The following is a 15,954-nucleotide window of genomic DNA, read 5'->3' as shown; positions in this document are numbered from 1 at the left end:
ATACTTTCTGGTGCTTACGTCACCCCGCTCGTGACGTCTCGCTACTCCATTGGACTGATTTGACACGTGCTTCAGAACACGGTCACGCAAGGGTGTTCCCAAAGCGAATCTCGACGCAGCGTCTCGTTCCCTCGGGGAACCATGGTTACATACGTAACCTAGAGACATTTTTTTTTAGTAACCAGTTACTTTTTCCAACAAGTAGTGGTGTTTTTTTTTAATGCCACATTTTGTGTAGGCAGCTTTACTGTTGAGCGTCCATATTCTCTTAAATTATTATCTCTAGAGTAGAGTTAGAAAATCTGATTCATTCTAGTGAATCAGGTCATTCATTTCAGGCTGCTGTTCATTACTGTTTTTGAGCCCATTTTTTAAAGGTAGTATTAATTTATCTATTTAAATTTGGTATTGTAGTTAAGATTAATTCATTCAAAAACCCAGAAAAAAATGGCTTCATTATAAATAATTTTTTTGCTTTAAAAATGTACTTTAGTAACTTGGATATTGGATGGGGTAATAACTTATCCTTTAAAGTCTGATGCTGTCAACCTAATTAAGATTGTTTCTTCAATCAGAAGCCTAGAGATATATGGCTCTGATGAAATTTTGAATCTTACCATTGACTAGTTTTATCATTTAAAGTAGCTTTTTAAATATTTAACACTTTTTTTAGCTTTAATGTACTGCATAACATATATCCTGACCAGTGAATGACATTTGGGGTGTGTAAAATATTAGCACATTTCAATATCCTCTACTTATAATCCTCTTTCCACTCCTCCTTACATTAAGTGCAAATGAACTTATGTATGTTACCTTTTCTTTGAAAACCTGACAGAAGTGTTCTGGACTAATGCATTGCAGTCGCTAGTCTAGTCTTCCTTCATGGGGCCATGCGTTTTAATAGGACACCTTGTATCAAAACATTTATTCAACAGCCATAATGACTTGTGTGAATTTGAGACTTCTCATAGGGTATCAGACACAGCATCATAAACAGTTCACAGTCTCACTGAATGTTTAAATGTTGATTGATTTGATGTTTAGAGTGTCTTTTGTTGCTCCCCATGGGTAGCAATATCCTGTTTCATTCACAATACCCAGTGTGCTTCTCTCTCTTTCAGACATCGATTATGTCTTCATCTATTCATCTTAAACACAAAGCACATTTGATAGGAGAGATACAGTCAGAAGACATTTTACAGACTCATACGAATGAGATGAAGCACTTTGAGCTGTATCAATGTCCTATAGCAAAGTCCTAAAGCTGTATAACCTAGTTTTGAGATTTGAACTGAGGCATTATCTTTGCAAATGGTAGTTAATATGATTTGTTTAAAAAAAATGATAGAGACTTTAATTAACTGATTCAGCTTATATAACTCATTGGCAAACAACTAAGAAGGTTTCACTTTCAAATTTTGGAAAGCCCTTAATAAAGTTTAAAGAGCGTCCTGCTTCTACTTTGCACTATATATTTTCTCTTTTGGCCTCTGGCAACAAGAGAATCTACTAGCTTTTCATTTCCCCTTTCCCTCTCTTCGCTGTTCTCTTGCCTTTGCAGCTTCTTAGCTCTTATATTTGTGTGTGTGTGTGTGTGTGTGTGTGTTTTAGAGGGTCTACATCATCCTCTGTGAGTGGTGAACGCTAGATCTAAATTTAGCTTGAAGAACAGGGTCATTAATACTCTCTGGCCAATCTCCAGGAATCAATCACACCCACCTACAGGGAGAGAGGCTTTTAATGATGCACACAGCACTTTCTTTCATTTGTGAGTCCTCCTGTATAATTCTTACTGTTTGAATGTTTCTTTATGAGATGATCACATAAACAAAAATAGCTAGTTCTGTCTGTCCATTTATGTCTGTCCATCTGTTGTCATTCTATCTATCGTTCTGTCTGTTTGTCGTTTGTTGATTTGTTTTGTCTGTTTGTCTTTTGCATAGACACAAAGAATGTGTGATTTACAGTTGTGTCGGTCTCTTGGTCAGTTTATTTAAACCACATTGTGTGCATCTTTTTCAGCAGTTGAAATGTTATGTGAAAATCATGGTTGTAAAGCACAAGCTATCATGCTTGATTCAACACATAAAAGCTGCTAAGATATAACATGGAAGGAAGCCAAGATTGTGGAGAAAAAATGTCCCCATATGCAAATTTCCCAAGACAGGGCTGCTTTCGCTGGAAAAACAGCGAAACAGTAAGTGCATTAAAATGAATCATCCCCGGTTGCATGTTAGCTGATTACAGTGGTGCTGAGTATAGGATGTTTTAATAGAGCATGCTGCGTGTCAAGTGTATCTGCAGAGTGGCTTGTTTGAGAGCGTATGTGCACTGAAGCATGCTCAAGGTGAAGGCAGTTTGTTGCAGTGACAGCCACAGTGCTTGCAACTTTAATTGTTTGGGTCCCCAATAAATCAAACGTGCCTCTGGAGTTTATTTATTTAGAAAGCGTATTAGACAAATGAATCATTCCCAGGAGCATGGGAGTGAAAGAGAGAGTATGCTTGTATTTCTCACACAGTTGGTAGCATCACTGGAGCTCACTGTAACATGTTAGCTCTCTATGTGCATATTCATGTGTTTGTGTGTTGTCTTGTCTCTCTTATGGTAAAGCATGACTGGACACTCCTGACGTCAGAACAGAATAAACGTCACTATTGACCCCGTAGGCGGCCTTCTTTTTCTTCCTGCTTTTTTTCTCTCTCCCTCCTTTAGCCTACTTTTGACTGACTTAATGTCTTTGATATAGCCACACTGACATTAGCTGTGTTCCAAAACCTAGTAAGCGGCCTTCTAAGATAGCATTCTTACAGAAATGAAAAATGAGGCTCATTTCACTATTGATTTTAATAGATTTTGATGTTAGCATGTTGGTAAGATAAATACAAAGAGATTAATTTTTAATGACCCTGAACTGTTTTTATCAATACTTTTTAGTATTGAGTGAAATATAAGTTTCTAATCAATGTTTATCTAACCTCATCTGTCCTTTTTGCTAAGCGTTATAAAAGATACCAATATGTCAAGCCTTTTGCATTTGGTCAAAGCGAGTTTTAGAAGTTGATATAATCTAGTCAGTGGAACTGCTTTTGTGTCTACGATGCCTTAAAATGCTGCCTCTGTAGACAGCTTAATAGGTTTGGGAACAGAGCCATAATTAATACATTAAATGCATGGTTACTGTCTAGTAATGGCAACATCTTAGACTGCTCATTGCTGTTTGTGAAAAGATTTAATGGGTGATTTCTTTATAGCCATGAACAGCCCACTGGACTTTATTGCGTGTGGGCATAGAGTCAGCAGTGTTTTTCTCTTCCCAGCATTCCCTTTCACACTTTCTCTACTGCTTTGCCCTCTTGTCAACATGTTTGTGATGTCAGGGAGTTTTTGGCTTTTTTTTTTAATCTGTGCTGTCATTTATGCAGTGATGATCTCTCTCATTAGTATTTTTGCTAGTATTTTGTATCTGTCTTTTTTCTTTGTTTGACCCATACCGATTGCCCCTGTCCTCACCATATCAGCCGACCACTGTGTGTGTTTCCTCATTACACGATGAGGGTCCAAAGCGGGCAGCTACAGGTGATCGGAGGATGTATGAGGATTCAAGGCATGTCCTTATCGACATGCACAATTTCCTCCGGTATCTTCCGTCCCTGTCACTTCAAAGCGCCTGTGATGTATAGACGGAATGAGCCACTGAATGACTGTACTGGCTTCCTCTAGGTGATGAATGAAGGCTGCTCAGTCTGCACTCAGTGCAACTATAAAATGCAGCTAAAAAAGTGTCATTCTAGTAATATATTGATGATAAAATCTACGGTTTATATTTATTATTTAAATATGTGATATTAATAATTCACATTTCTCTCATAATACTCTCATACAAACATCAGACATGCATCTGTGTTCATAATCCTCCTGAGTGTGAGACTCCATTACACGTTTTTTTTATGCATGCTTGTGTATTGCTGTTTGCATCTTGTCTCTGTGCCAACAATTTGAGCTCTAGTGATCACTCTTTTAATCTGTTTTAATTGTTCTTCCCTCCCTCTTTCCACCACCCTGATTGCATATACGCATATGCGCATCTTGCTCTCTCCTCCCTTCATTTCTCTTTCTCTCTCTCCATGCTGTGGAAATATGAGTGTGTGCAGTTCCCAGTAGAGGTTATCATCAAATTATATCTCTACAGCACAAACACAGACACACACATTCACACACCATGTGCCAGGCATCCAATTAGCCTGCTGAGAAATTACATACTCTTCCCCAACTTTTTGCCATTTAATTAAAATAATTTTTTTGAAGTCATTAATATTAACTCGATCAGTCTTTTATGAAAGTAGAGGATGCTTGAATATACATGATGCATGCCTTTATGTGATTCAGGTGTTTATTATTAATGATTTATGATGTTAATTGCTCCTTTTTAACAAGTAACAGTAATTGACCACTCCATAAGTGTTTTTTTTCCTAAACTATGGTTTAGAATTCACAATGAAATTATACAAAAAAAAAAAAAGACATGATAACATACTTATATAATTAGGCTGTATATTGTTGTTGTTTTTACTATTATATACCTTATTTATATAAATATGTAATATCATACTTTTATCAATATATATTCCATATTTAGCCACAAGTGAGAATATGGTATTAGTATTAGTACACTTGATTTGGGCTCTAGTAAATCAGGACCTTTTACTTTTTGACAGTCTTTTCAGACTCTTCAGACAGGGAGAGCCTGTCTGTGACATTGGAAAATGTTGTCAAAACAACAATAATGTTTATAAAGTGAGCTGTTATGTTTTATTACCGGCTTTCATAGAGCAGATTTGACAGTGACTGACAGACTTCATTGCTAGCAGCCATGCCAGAGAGATTGGCAGAGGTAATTAACTTGTATGTCCACAGAGGGTGAACAATGACTGACATGCATTTACTGGAACAGTGCCTTTAATTAAAAAAAAATTATGATAAAATGCTGAAACAATAAGTGGCATGTTCAGATTTTGACCCAAAAGTGTCCTGATCTTGTTAGCCTTGATTTTCCCAATTCTCTCCTTGACTCAGAACCCTTTCAGATTCGGCCGACCCGGTGTGGAGTGTTACTGTCAGCACGAGAGCGGAGCAGCCGTCATCCAGCTACAGTTTCTCATAAATGAAGTGAGTGTTTTATGTTTTTTTCCCCTCTTTCTGGGTCCTGCTCAAACTTATGCTAAGAGCCTATTCCCATGGAGCTCCAAGAGGCAGTTTAAATAATCCAGGATGAAGCCTCAAGAGGCTTAGATGATCCCTTAACCCAGAGCCTTTGCTGCCACAAACCCTCTTGTCCTCCAGAGTGGGCCTGGAGGGATCCTACAGAGGAAGCTGATATTACCATTTCCTCCCCAGAGTGTTGCCCACAGTCAAGACCACAGGGATCTCTTACACTAAGCCGCCTTGTAGATTGTGCTCCTTGAAGTCAAAACGATTAGTTCACTCTACGTTCACGGGAATATTTGGCTATTTATAAAGACTTTTCTGCTTGAATTAATTTTAAGTGCATCTTGATTTGTTTTGAATGTTGATCTTTGGTTGGTTGAAGATAGAACATTAGAGTGCTTTTCTCTTTGCGTATATTTCATTTTAATCAACACATTTCTATTGTGCAATATAAAAAAGATATTAGATGTAAGCAAATTAGCTCAAAAGGGAAATATTTATAAGTAATTATAACTGGTTATAATTAATAATAAATATTTAGATTAGATCTTAGAATTAACTGTAGCAGAATCAATATTACAATTATTTGATCTGTCCATCCACCGAGCAGACAATATAATCATTTATCAATTCAAGGAAAGATTATTTTCCTGGCCAAGGAACAGTAGCTTTCCTACTTTATGCAGTACTAGCAGTAATTTAGCATGTAGCAAGGGATCAACATTCAGTGACTCCGAATTGTGAGCAGCACACAGAGGCAATCAATTGTGAATATAAGGGATTTAATAAATGAAACTATAGCTAATGTACAACTAAACTAAGCAAAACACATATATACAGAATGAAGGAAAGTAAGGAAAGAGAGAGAAGAACAAAAGAATGGCAGTATTTCACATCAATTAACCACAACCTAATGAGAATCATCAAAGAATCAAAAATCACCTTATAAAAGGGGCTCAAACTTAAACACGCATCTAAATAGTTGTAAACGGTTACTTGCATTGGCATTGCTGAACAAGAGTCCTGATGCGGTAGACACAGAGGTTCTTGATGAGTTCTTTAGGAGTGAGCTGGAGGTTTTCCTCTGGTTCTTCTGAAGATAGGAAAGTCCACAGCGAATCGACAAAGTTACTTGAAGAAAACAAACCGCCAGAAAATAAAAATCAAGAGGAGAGTTTTGAGGAGTCTTGGAGAGTGTCCGTCTCAAGAAGAGAGGTTTCTGAGTAAAGATTATTCTGAGTTAATGACTTTTGATAGTTCCTATCCACACCCACCTTTTGGGTGGAATAGCCAATACCAGGCGTGAATTTTTGAGTGGGAGAAGTTTTCTTTGTCTCCCTTTATGGCCCATTTGCGTGTTTATGGCCGGACTGGAGGATTGGTGCAGTTTTACCCAAAATATTGTACAAATAGTATGATGCATTTCACAATCACATAGTGTACATCATTGCTTGAGGAATAAAGAGCAGATCATTTTGATACCAAGAAAGAAACATCTAGAAGATATTAAACCAGAGATACATTCATACACCTGAATATGAGCGTTTAGAGCTTAACTAATACAAATAACGAGTGGTAACTAGGCTAATATAATAGGGAAACATACAAATAACACAAGCATATACCAGATACATTTGTAACTGATTAATTATAGTCTAAATAAAGAAAAAGTCTTTATGTGTGTGTGTTATGTGTATGGTGAGCGTGGGGGTCGTTTGCTGGTCAGCCAGGCCATTGGTGCCTGGCACGGGGGGTCATTTACGTCTCTTTGGAATGTGTTTGAAGTGTGTGTGTGTGAACCTGGATCACAAAACCAGTCTTAAGTCACTGGGGTATATTTGTAGCAATAGCCAAAAATACATTGTATGGGTCAAAATTATTGATTTTTATTTTATGCCAAACATCATTAGGATATTAAGTAAAGATCATGTTCCATAAAGATAGTTGTAAATTTCCTACAGTAAATGTATTCAAACTTAATTTTTGATTAGTGATATGCATTGCTAAGAACTTAATTTGATCAACTTTAAAGGCGATTTTCTCAATATTTTTATTTTTTTGCACCCTCAGATTCCAGATTTTCATATAGTTGTATCTCAGCCATATATTGTCCTATCCTAACAAACCATACAGCAATGGAAAGCGTATTTATTCAGCTTTCAGATGATGTATAAATCTCAATTTTGAAAAATTGACCCTTATGACTGGTTTTGTGGTCCAGGGTCACAAATAATAAACATCTTGAAATTAGTTGGTCATTTTGAACAGACTTCTCAGCAGTCATCAGAAAGTTATTTCTGACATGAACATGGTATTTTTTGTACATCTTTTTTAAGACCACTTGGATGGCAGATGCTTTTATTCAAAGTGACTTGAAAGTGCATTCAAAATGTGTTTTTTTTCTGTATTTGCATTCCCTGGGAATCAAACCATGACCTCTGCATTAGTAGTACCATGATCTATTAGTAGCATCATGTGAAATAATAATAGAACTACATTCAAGATGATTGCTTGACATTAGACCTTAAAGGGGTCATATGATGCGATTTCAATTTTTCTAAAAAGACAGTATAAGTCATTATAATCCGTAATTATGTCCCCACTGGATGCAACAAATGCCTCGTTTATAATGGGTTTATAAAATGGGTTAAATGGGTTTACACGCTTGAGGTATTCGGCCAATCACAACACACTGGATAGCTGGCCAATCAGAGCACACCTCGCTTTTCAGACCGATGAGCTTTGTAAAAATCGACGCGTTTCAGAAAGGCGGGGGCATAGAGGAGAAACAATAATGTACAGTATGTGGAAAATAATGTTTTTTTTTAACCTTAAACCGCATAAACACATTTCATTACACCAAATACACAAAATAATGTTCTTTTTAGCAACATCATACGACCCCTTTAAAAATCTGTTTGGAAAATTCCAAAATGTAATCATGTTAAAAGTTAAAACAGGCATATAAAACATATAAAATTACCATTAGTTTGCTTTATTTATTTTAGCTATTTGATATAAAAATAGTGAATTAAATTATTTACTCACTTGCTTTCTTATTAATTTTCTTATTAATATTATTGGTCTTATTTCTGATAAAATTGATGTAACTGTAAATATTCTTATATTTAAAAAAGTTTTTTTTTTAATTTGGAATGATTTTGTAAATAATATGTACAGATGTATTTAGACTAAGAATAAGAACGGAAGAATGTTTTTCAAATTCAGTGATTAAAGGGTTAGTTCACCCAAAAATGAAAATTAGCTTGTGTTTTACTTACCCTCGAAGCATCCTAGGTGTATATGACTTTCTTCTTTCAGACGAATCCAGTCGGAGTTATATAAAAAATTGCCCTGGCTATTCCAAGCTCTATCATTGCAGTCAGCGGGTGTTGCAGTTGAACAGTCCACAAGTCGTCAAATAAAGCTCGCGCATTCATAATAAAACTTGCCGCAGAAGGCTCCGGGGGATGAATAAAGCCCCCCTGTAGCGAATCCATGAGTTTTGTAAGAAAAATATTCATATTTCAAACGTAATAAATACTTTTCTCTCACTTCCGCTGACTGTCATACACTGAAGCAGTTCCTGCGGATGATGTAAGACGCGCGGTGTTGTGTGATTAGTGACGAATGCGGAGAGAGAACAAAACAAAACGCCGGTCACGAATAAGAAGTACAAACCCTTTCTTTGCTAAAGGAAACTTTGCTTCCTTTGCTCCTATTAAACAAACTCGCGAGACTAGCATATCTCAGAGGAGTGCGCGCTGCGCATACGTCATACGCCTTCCGCCGGAATGGATCCACGTATGACAGATAACGGAAGTGAGAGAAAAGTGTTTATTACGTTTGAAATATGGATATTTTTCTTACAAAAACTCATGGATTCGCTACAGGGGGCCTTTATTCATCCCCCGGAGCCGTCTGTGGCACATTTTATTATGAATGCGTGAGCTTTATTTGACGACTTGTGGACTGTTCAACTGCAACACCCGCTGACTGCAATGAAATGCAAAGCTTGGAATAGCCAGGACAATTTTTAATATAACTCCGACTGGATTCGTCTGAAAGAAGAAAGTCATATACACCTAGGATGCTTCGAGGGTAAGTAAAACACAAGCTAATTTTCATTTTTGGGTGAACTAACCCTTTAAAAATACTGTTTTTGCTGTATGATAGTCCTCTTTTAGGTGAGAGATGGCTGGGCTTCATAAGCTTTTATTTTTAGCTAAAATGTTATTTTGAGTTCCTTCGCACATTCATTAGTGCATGTTTGTGTGTATGCACTTTCAGTCTCAGTGTGTGTGTGTTTGTTTGGGGCTCAACAGACCAAGCAGAGACAGACAGACAGACACACACACCTGGGACAAAGCACAGACTCTTGTCTGTTTTATATTCAGCCTCTATAACCAGAGGAAAGGCAGCGTCTGTGTGTATTTGGTCTGAGTATGCCAGATGAAAAGGAGATATTTTGCGGTAGCATCCCTCCTCCATCCCTTCTGTCTGTCCCACCCACACTGTCTCTCTTTCGATTTATTTTTCCACTCAGTTCTGTCTCTCTCTCACACACATACATTCACCACCCACCACTGTATCTCGAATCTTCCAGCCCTCCAGAAATGTTGCAGAATGAATAGGTTATCTCTACCAGTGTATGGTATATGTCAGGGGCTTTTTTTCCAAGCAGGTAAGAGAGGCAGTGCCCCCAACAGAAATCTGAATGATAATCAACTGTACAAAAGTGTAACAAAGTAATATATATGTAATATGAGATAGAATGATGTTAAATACACACACATAGAATTTGTTGTTTTTAAGTAAAACTTTCAAACAGCAACATCAAGTAAATAAAGTTTCAGAGGGACAAAGTTTATTGTGTTTTCATTAAAATTCAGTTCCATGTATGTGAGGAGGGTAATGGAAGCAGTGCCTCCACATTATTGTGTTTGGCTTATTACCCTGCCAGTGCAATAATAACCACATTTTTTAAGCGATGTAAAAAAGTTTGAAAAAAAAGAGATGTATGTAATTTGACATTGTGTCTTGGTTTTGATAATGTAAACATACTGTACAAAAGTTTGAGATGTATAAGATTTTTTAATGTTTTTGAAAGTGTCTCATGCTTACCAAGGCTGCATTTACTTGATCAAAAATGCAATAAATGCAGTAATATTGTGAAATACTATTACAATTTAAAAAGAACCATTTTTTATTTTAATATTTTTTTAAAATGTAATTTATTACTCCAGTCTTCAGTGTCACATGATCCTTAAAATAAACTTCTAATATGCTGATTTGTTGCTCAAGAAACATCTCGTCTTATTATTATTATTATCAATGTGAAAAACAGTTGTTCTGTTAAATATTTTTGTGTTTTTTCAGGATACTTTGTATGAAAAGAACAGAGTTTATTTGAATTTATTTGTGTTTATTTATTTGTAACATTATAAATGCCTTTACTGTCACTTTCAATCAATTAAAACTTACTGACCCCCAACTTAAAAATGGTTGTGTTTCATAAGGCTTTATTCCAAAGGTTGTATAAATGGTGTGTCTTTCTTTGTTCTGTCTCGTAGGGGGCGCTGGTTAGTGCTTTGGCTGATGATAGTATTCACCTGTGGAACCTGCGACAGAAGAGACCAGCTGTGCTGCACTCACTCAAGTTCAACAAGGAGAGGTCAGCCACGGTCACTTAATCTACACTTGCTCTGAGCGTGTGTGTGCATGTAGACTGCTGGTCAGTGTTAGCGATACATGACCGTGCGCGCGTGTGTGGCAGAGCTGGTGTTGGTTTTTCTGCGGGCCCACACTCACATCTGATACCTCTGTTTCTCTCTTTCACTCCCTTATTATTCCAGTTGACTTCCACTTGCTCTCTCACTGTTGGTACCCAGGTGCAGCCCAGAACACAACAGTCATTCTCTGTTGGTCGCACAGGGAGGCGAGTCAACATGTGCAGTCATTTTTGCAAACAGTAGTGGGAAAAGAGAAAATTTTAACTAATGCAGACAGAAGCCCTATTTTACTCTTTTAGAAGCAGTTTATTTATTTATTCATTCAGTTTTTACATCAAATCAAGGTTTCCTGCACTATTAGTCATAATTTAATTTAGGAATAGTTCACCCAAAAATAAAAATTCTGTCATTTACTCACCCTAATGTCGTTCCAAACCTGTATGACTTTCTGTCTTCTGTGGAACATGTTAAATGTTGACTTTTATGTTCCAAATATTTTTTTGGGGGTGAACTATCCCTTTTAATGACCATCAAATGTGGTAAAGCTTATTGCAGTGTACTTGGTTATACACAGTGTTAAAAACAGGCAGATTTCCTGATGACGTACAGTATTTTTTTTATAGTTTAGTAGATTAGAAGGCGAGTTGTGAAAGATAGAGTACATTTACATTGCATATTATGCTGTTTTATTTCATCCAGTTCTCCGTTAAATGTCTCCTTTAAAAGCAAAAAAGTTACTTATTTGAAACGGTATCCTCAACGGTGACATGTGTTCATACTAAGGACACTTCAATCAGCGTTGTATCTCTGTGGCAAGAATTGAAGAATGTGTGAGACCTTTAATCACACTCATAGCTATAGATCAGTGCAGGAAGGTTGTAACCTTCTGATTCAGTTTGGACAGCTGTTGACTCTGATAAGAGATGAGGCAGCCCTTCACTTATAATCTGCACTGCTTCTGTTGATGAGAGTGACAACTCGCCAACAGCGGCTTTCAGGGTCGAACAAGTTTTTGCCACATAACTGTGTTTGTGTGTGCGGGTCTCTGCAAGCGTGTATCTGCCTCAGAAAGTACAGGCAGGGGTCATAGGTATAGGACTGATGTGTCTGTGTGCCTGACATTTAGAAAGTGTTTCCCTTTGCGACCTGCCTCACCCCTGAGGCTGCAATAGGGTGGCTGTGCCCCTGAGTGCAAACAAAATGTCTCTGTGTTGAGCTGTAAAGTTAACATTAATTGGCATTGAGAACACATTTTACTTGCATTTCTGAGCGATATTATTTTATATATGTAGAATTATTTTCTATAATTTTATGTCATTTTATATAATTTTATTTTATTTTATATGATTTATATAATTTAGAATGATTTTATATCATATTATGTAATTATATTAATTATATTAATATTATTATGTATTTGAAAAAATAAAAATAAAATGTAAAAAGTAACTTGTTCTGAAAGGAAATTCTGAATGCCAGAACTTGTTCGGTAAATTTAGAAATGTACTACTTTTCTATTAATTCTTTCCCCGCCAGTGTTTTTGAAAGAAGTTGCCAAAAAAAGTTTGAAAAGTAGATTTTCACTGAAATTTCATGGCCCTCAGAATATTTTGTTGTATGAATATTTGAACATGCAAAACATCAAAATAAAGATCAGACCCTCTACTTTCAAACAAAAAAATCTGTTTTATTCTTGCTTCAAGCATTGTTTTTTATCAACACTTGAATGTAGGTAGGTTTCATAAAAAAGCAAAATTGAGCAAAAAGCTGAGATAATTGATTCAGTTACTTTGTCTCATGAATAAAGTAAAATTCGGTGTTTGGCGGGGAAAGAGTTTACATCACTTAAAAATAACATTATTTTGTGTATTTGGTGTAATGCAATGTGTTTACGCGGTTTAACGTTCAAAAAACATTATTTTCCACATACCGTACATTATTGTTGCTCCTCTCTGCCCCGCCTTTCTGAAATACGTAGATTTTTACAAAGCTCATCGTTCTGAAAAGTGAGGTGTGCTCTGATTGGCCGGCTGTCAAGTGCGTTGTGATTGGCCGAATACCTCAAACGTGTGACGGAAATGTTATGCCCCTTACCATATTTTGGAAACACACAGTGCGGCAACAATACTACAGCGAGAATAAAAGTTACACCTTCTTTCTTTGCGTAAACTTTCGGGTGGTGTTATGTTAAACTTCTAACACAGTGACATAGACATGTGGGGGCGTGTTTAAATGGGGCGTAACTTTTATAAAGAATATCTCTTTGGGTTTGAGACTTTAGTCTTTGTAACTTTACGAATCAAGAACAAGAATCGGCCCACAAAAGGCTTGTGGGCTGTGATGTTGAAGGATGCTTCTTTTGGAAAGTATATTTTTGGGAGGAGCATAGTTGGACCTCCTGTCAGGACACCGTGGGCATCACAGAAGCTGACGTTCTGACAGGAAGCTGTCGGAAGATGTTACAACAACCAGAGAGGGATGAGAGAGGAACAGCCTGTTAAAAAATGCTCTTTCCTGGCATAGACGTTAAAAGTGCTCCCTGAAAATGCTCTCTAGATTGCACATTAAAGCATTTTGGAGGAAAAAGATATTAGACTGTGTTGACTTCAATTGCTTTTGCTGCACTCAAGCCATTCTGACGCATAAGAAAAACAAAAATTAAACTGATTTAAATGCTGCACATTTGTTCTTACAAACGTTTACAGGAGGAAATGAATTAGAGCTCATTCAAAGCAGATTCTTTTCCTCCATGTTGTACATGTGCAGCTAGTCAATTGTGTGTTTTATATGGTTGGCTTGCCTGAAGCAACACATTGTCGTTGATTATGAATCTTCTTGTATTTGTTCAGTGAGCCTGGTGTCTCAATCATTCAGAGCTGTAAAATGAATTTTCCCATATAATGCCAATTAAAGGCAACGTTTACATTTTTGAAGCCGTTATGACCTACAGACACAATGTTTTACAGATGCCATCCTGGTGCTGTAACATAACGAATGATCAGGGAGGTTGGCAGGTTTTTAAGGCTGTTCCTGAATGGATTTGCTCTTTGCTTGTATGTGTGTGTGTCCCTGCAGGACGAAGGCTCAGTAAAGAGCAAGCCAAATGTCAGGAGTGCAGGGCATCCGTCTGTCAGCCTAATACACTCATTTAGCTCATTATCACACGGTCACAGAAAAGCCATCTGAACAAATGCACACCTCACTCTCACACGTGGAGGGCTGTTGATATTTGTGAATGTGATTGTGTCCGTTTCTTCTAAACAAAAAGAAAAAGGGTGGGAGAAAACCTGTATGGCTCAGGTTTCGCCGACATTGCTGAGACCAAAGGTTCATTATAGTAAAAACTACATATGTGGCAGGGAGCAGCAATTTCTTAATAAAAAATATAAAAATATAGATTTTTTTAGAGGATACAAACAAAATATCATTAGCTCAGTATAAAAACAATACAAATGAATGGAGTGAAATATGTGTTTTGATGTGGCACATAAATCTTGCCTAGTCATGCTGGAATAGATGTGCGGATGTCATGTTAAATTCTCTGTGTTACATGATACGCACACTCACAGTGAAGTGATAGATGTGATTATTTTTTTCCTGTGCTAATTAATGAATTAATTAAAGAAGGATCATTAGCTAATTATGGAAAAGGTGCCAGGAAGAACCTAAATAAGTAACTTTTTTCCACTTAAACCTTTTGCAATTAAAGAAATGGATAGTGCTTTTGACAAAATGTTGACTTGCCAAGATGATGACATAATATAGACATAAATATCAAGATATGCATAATTGCATAATATAAAAATATAAATGATAAATTATAAAAATATATATTTGAGGTAAATTGTGATACAAGTGTAAAGCTGTAGGGTATAGCTATATTTAAACTATGTGTTTATGAGTGCCTTCTGAAAGCTGTTTGTGTTTTAAGTTTTTCATTCTTAGATTTTAAATATTGCATGTGTGTTTTCTTTGAAAGCCTCTTATGTTTTCTCTTACATTTTTCTTTCTTTTTGCCCTTTCTCAAGGGAGAGAAAAATAGAGAGCAGTCAGCAGTCCAACTTGTCATCTTTCAGTGTCTTCTCCATGCGCTTCTGTCTGATAGACAGGAAAGAAGTGTGTTGAGTTTGATGCATGGTATTTCTCTCAACACTCTTCCACTCATGAATATATTCATGGTGCTGCAAGGTGCTGGTGTGAAGTGTTGGGGGCAGGTGTGTGTGTGCACTTGTGTTGCAGGGAAAAAGGAGTGTGAAAGGGGTGAGAGGCAAGCCGTTTGCACAGCACCAAAACAAACAAGCCTTTTGTTCATAAAATCATTCCATATGCTCCACCTTTTCTAAAAAAGCACTTGTTCATCAAAATGCATGTGAGTTTGGGAAAACTAATACTTTAGATAGACCTTAAACTGAGTAATATTTCTAATAATATTAGTGGTGATTAAACAGAAGCCCAGTCTTTGACTCCAGTAGCTGAGCTTCTTGCACTTCTGTCAGGACCACTATCGTCAAAGATGATTGACAATTAGCATACAGTTTGGATTGGCGGTATGGTTCTGTTCTGGGCAAGAACTCCCTGCGCCTCTGTGACGAGAGGGGCGGGGCCGAGAGCCGTGGGAAAGGAGCGAGGCCGGTGGAGGAAATGCTAATGCGTGACACCTGCACCACTCACCGGTCTCGAGTCCCACGGAGGAGCTCCGGAAGGATAAAAGGAGGAGTGACGACAGTGTTGGATGAGAGAGGACCAGGCCTGGACTTCTCTGCATTTCCTCCACCGGCCTCGCTCCGTTCCCACGGCTCTCGGCCCAACCCCTCTTGTCACAGCCTCCATGCAGCCTAGCATGGATGAGAGCAGGGAGTGCTTGATTTCTGTCAGGACCACTATTGTCAAAGATGATTGACAATTAGCATACAGTTTGGATTGGCGGTAAGTTTCTGTTCTGGGCAAGAACTCCCTGCATCTCCATGCAGCCTAGCATGGATGAGAGCAGGGAGAGCAGCAATAACCCCCC

At 37.3% G+C, this 15,954-nt stretch overlaps 1 protein-coding gene across 2 annotated transcripts in view; it reads left to right on the top strand.

Moving 5' to 3' along the window:
* LOC107679494 (syntaxin-binding protein 5-like) overlaps nt 1-15,954 on the top strand; it is a 92,046-nt gene that overhangs the window by 32,696 nt on the left and 43,396 nt on the right. For both annotated transcript variants that reach the window (XM_016475055.1, XM_016475054.1), the window contains exons 3-4: nt 5,091-5,172; nt 10,785-10,885. In XM_016475055.1, coding sequence (XP_016330541.1) covers nt 5,091-5,172; nt 10,785-10,885 — 183 coding nt within the window. The remainder of the gene's footprint in view (nt 1-5,090; nt 5,173-10,784; nt 10,886-15,954) is intronic.

Source organism: Sinocyclocheilus anshuiensis, unplaced genomic scaffold (genome assembly GCF_001515605.1).
Source record: "Sinocyclocheilus anshuiensis isolate Anshui unplaced genomic scaffold, SAMN03320099.WGS_v1.1 scaffold212, whole genome shotgun sequence".
Classification (NCBI taxonomy): Eukaryota; Metazoa; Chordata; class Actinopteri; order Cypriniformes; family Cyprinidae; genus Sinocyclocheilus; species Sinocyclocheilus anshuiensis.
The sequence above is the reverse complement of the archived record's forward strand: the minus strand, read 5'-3'. Positions and strand labels throughout refer to the sequence as shown.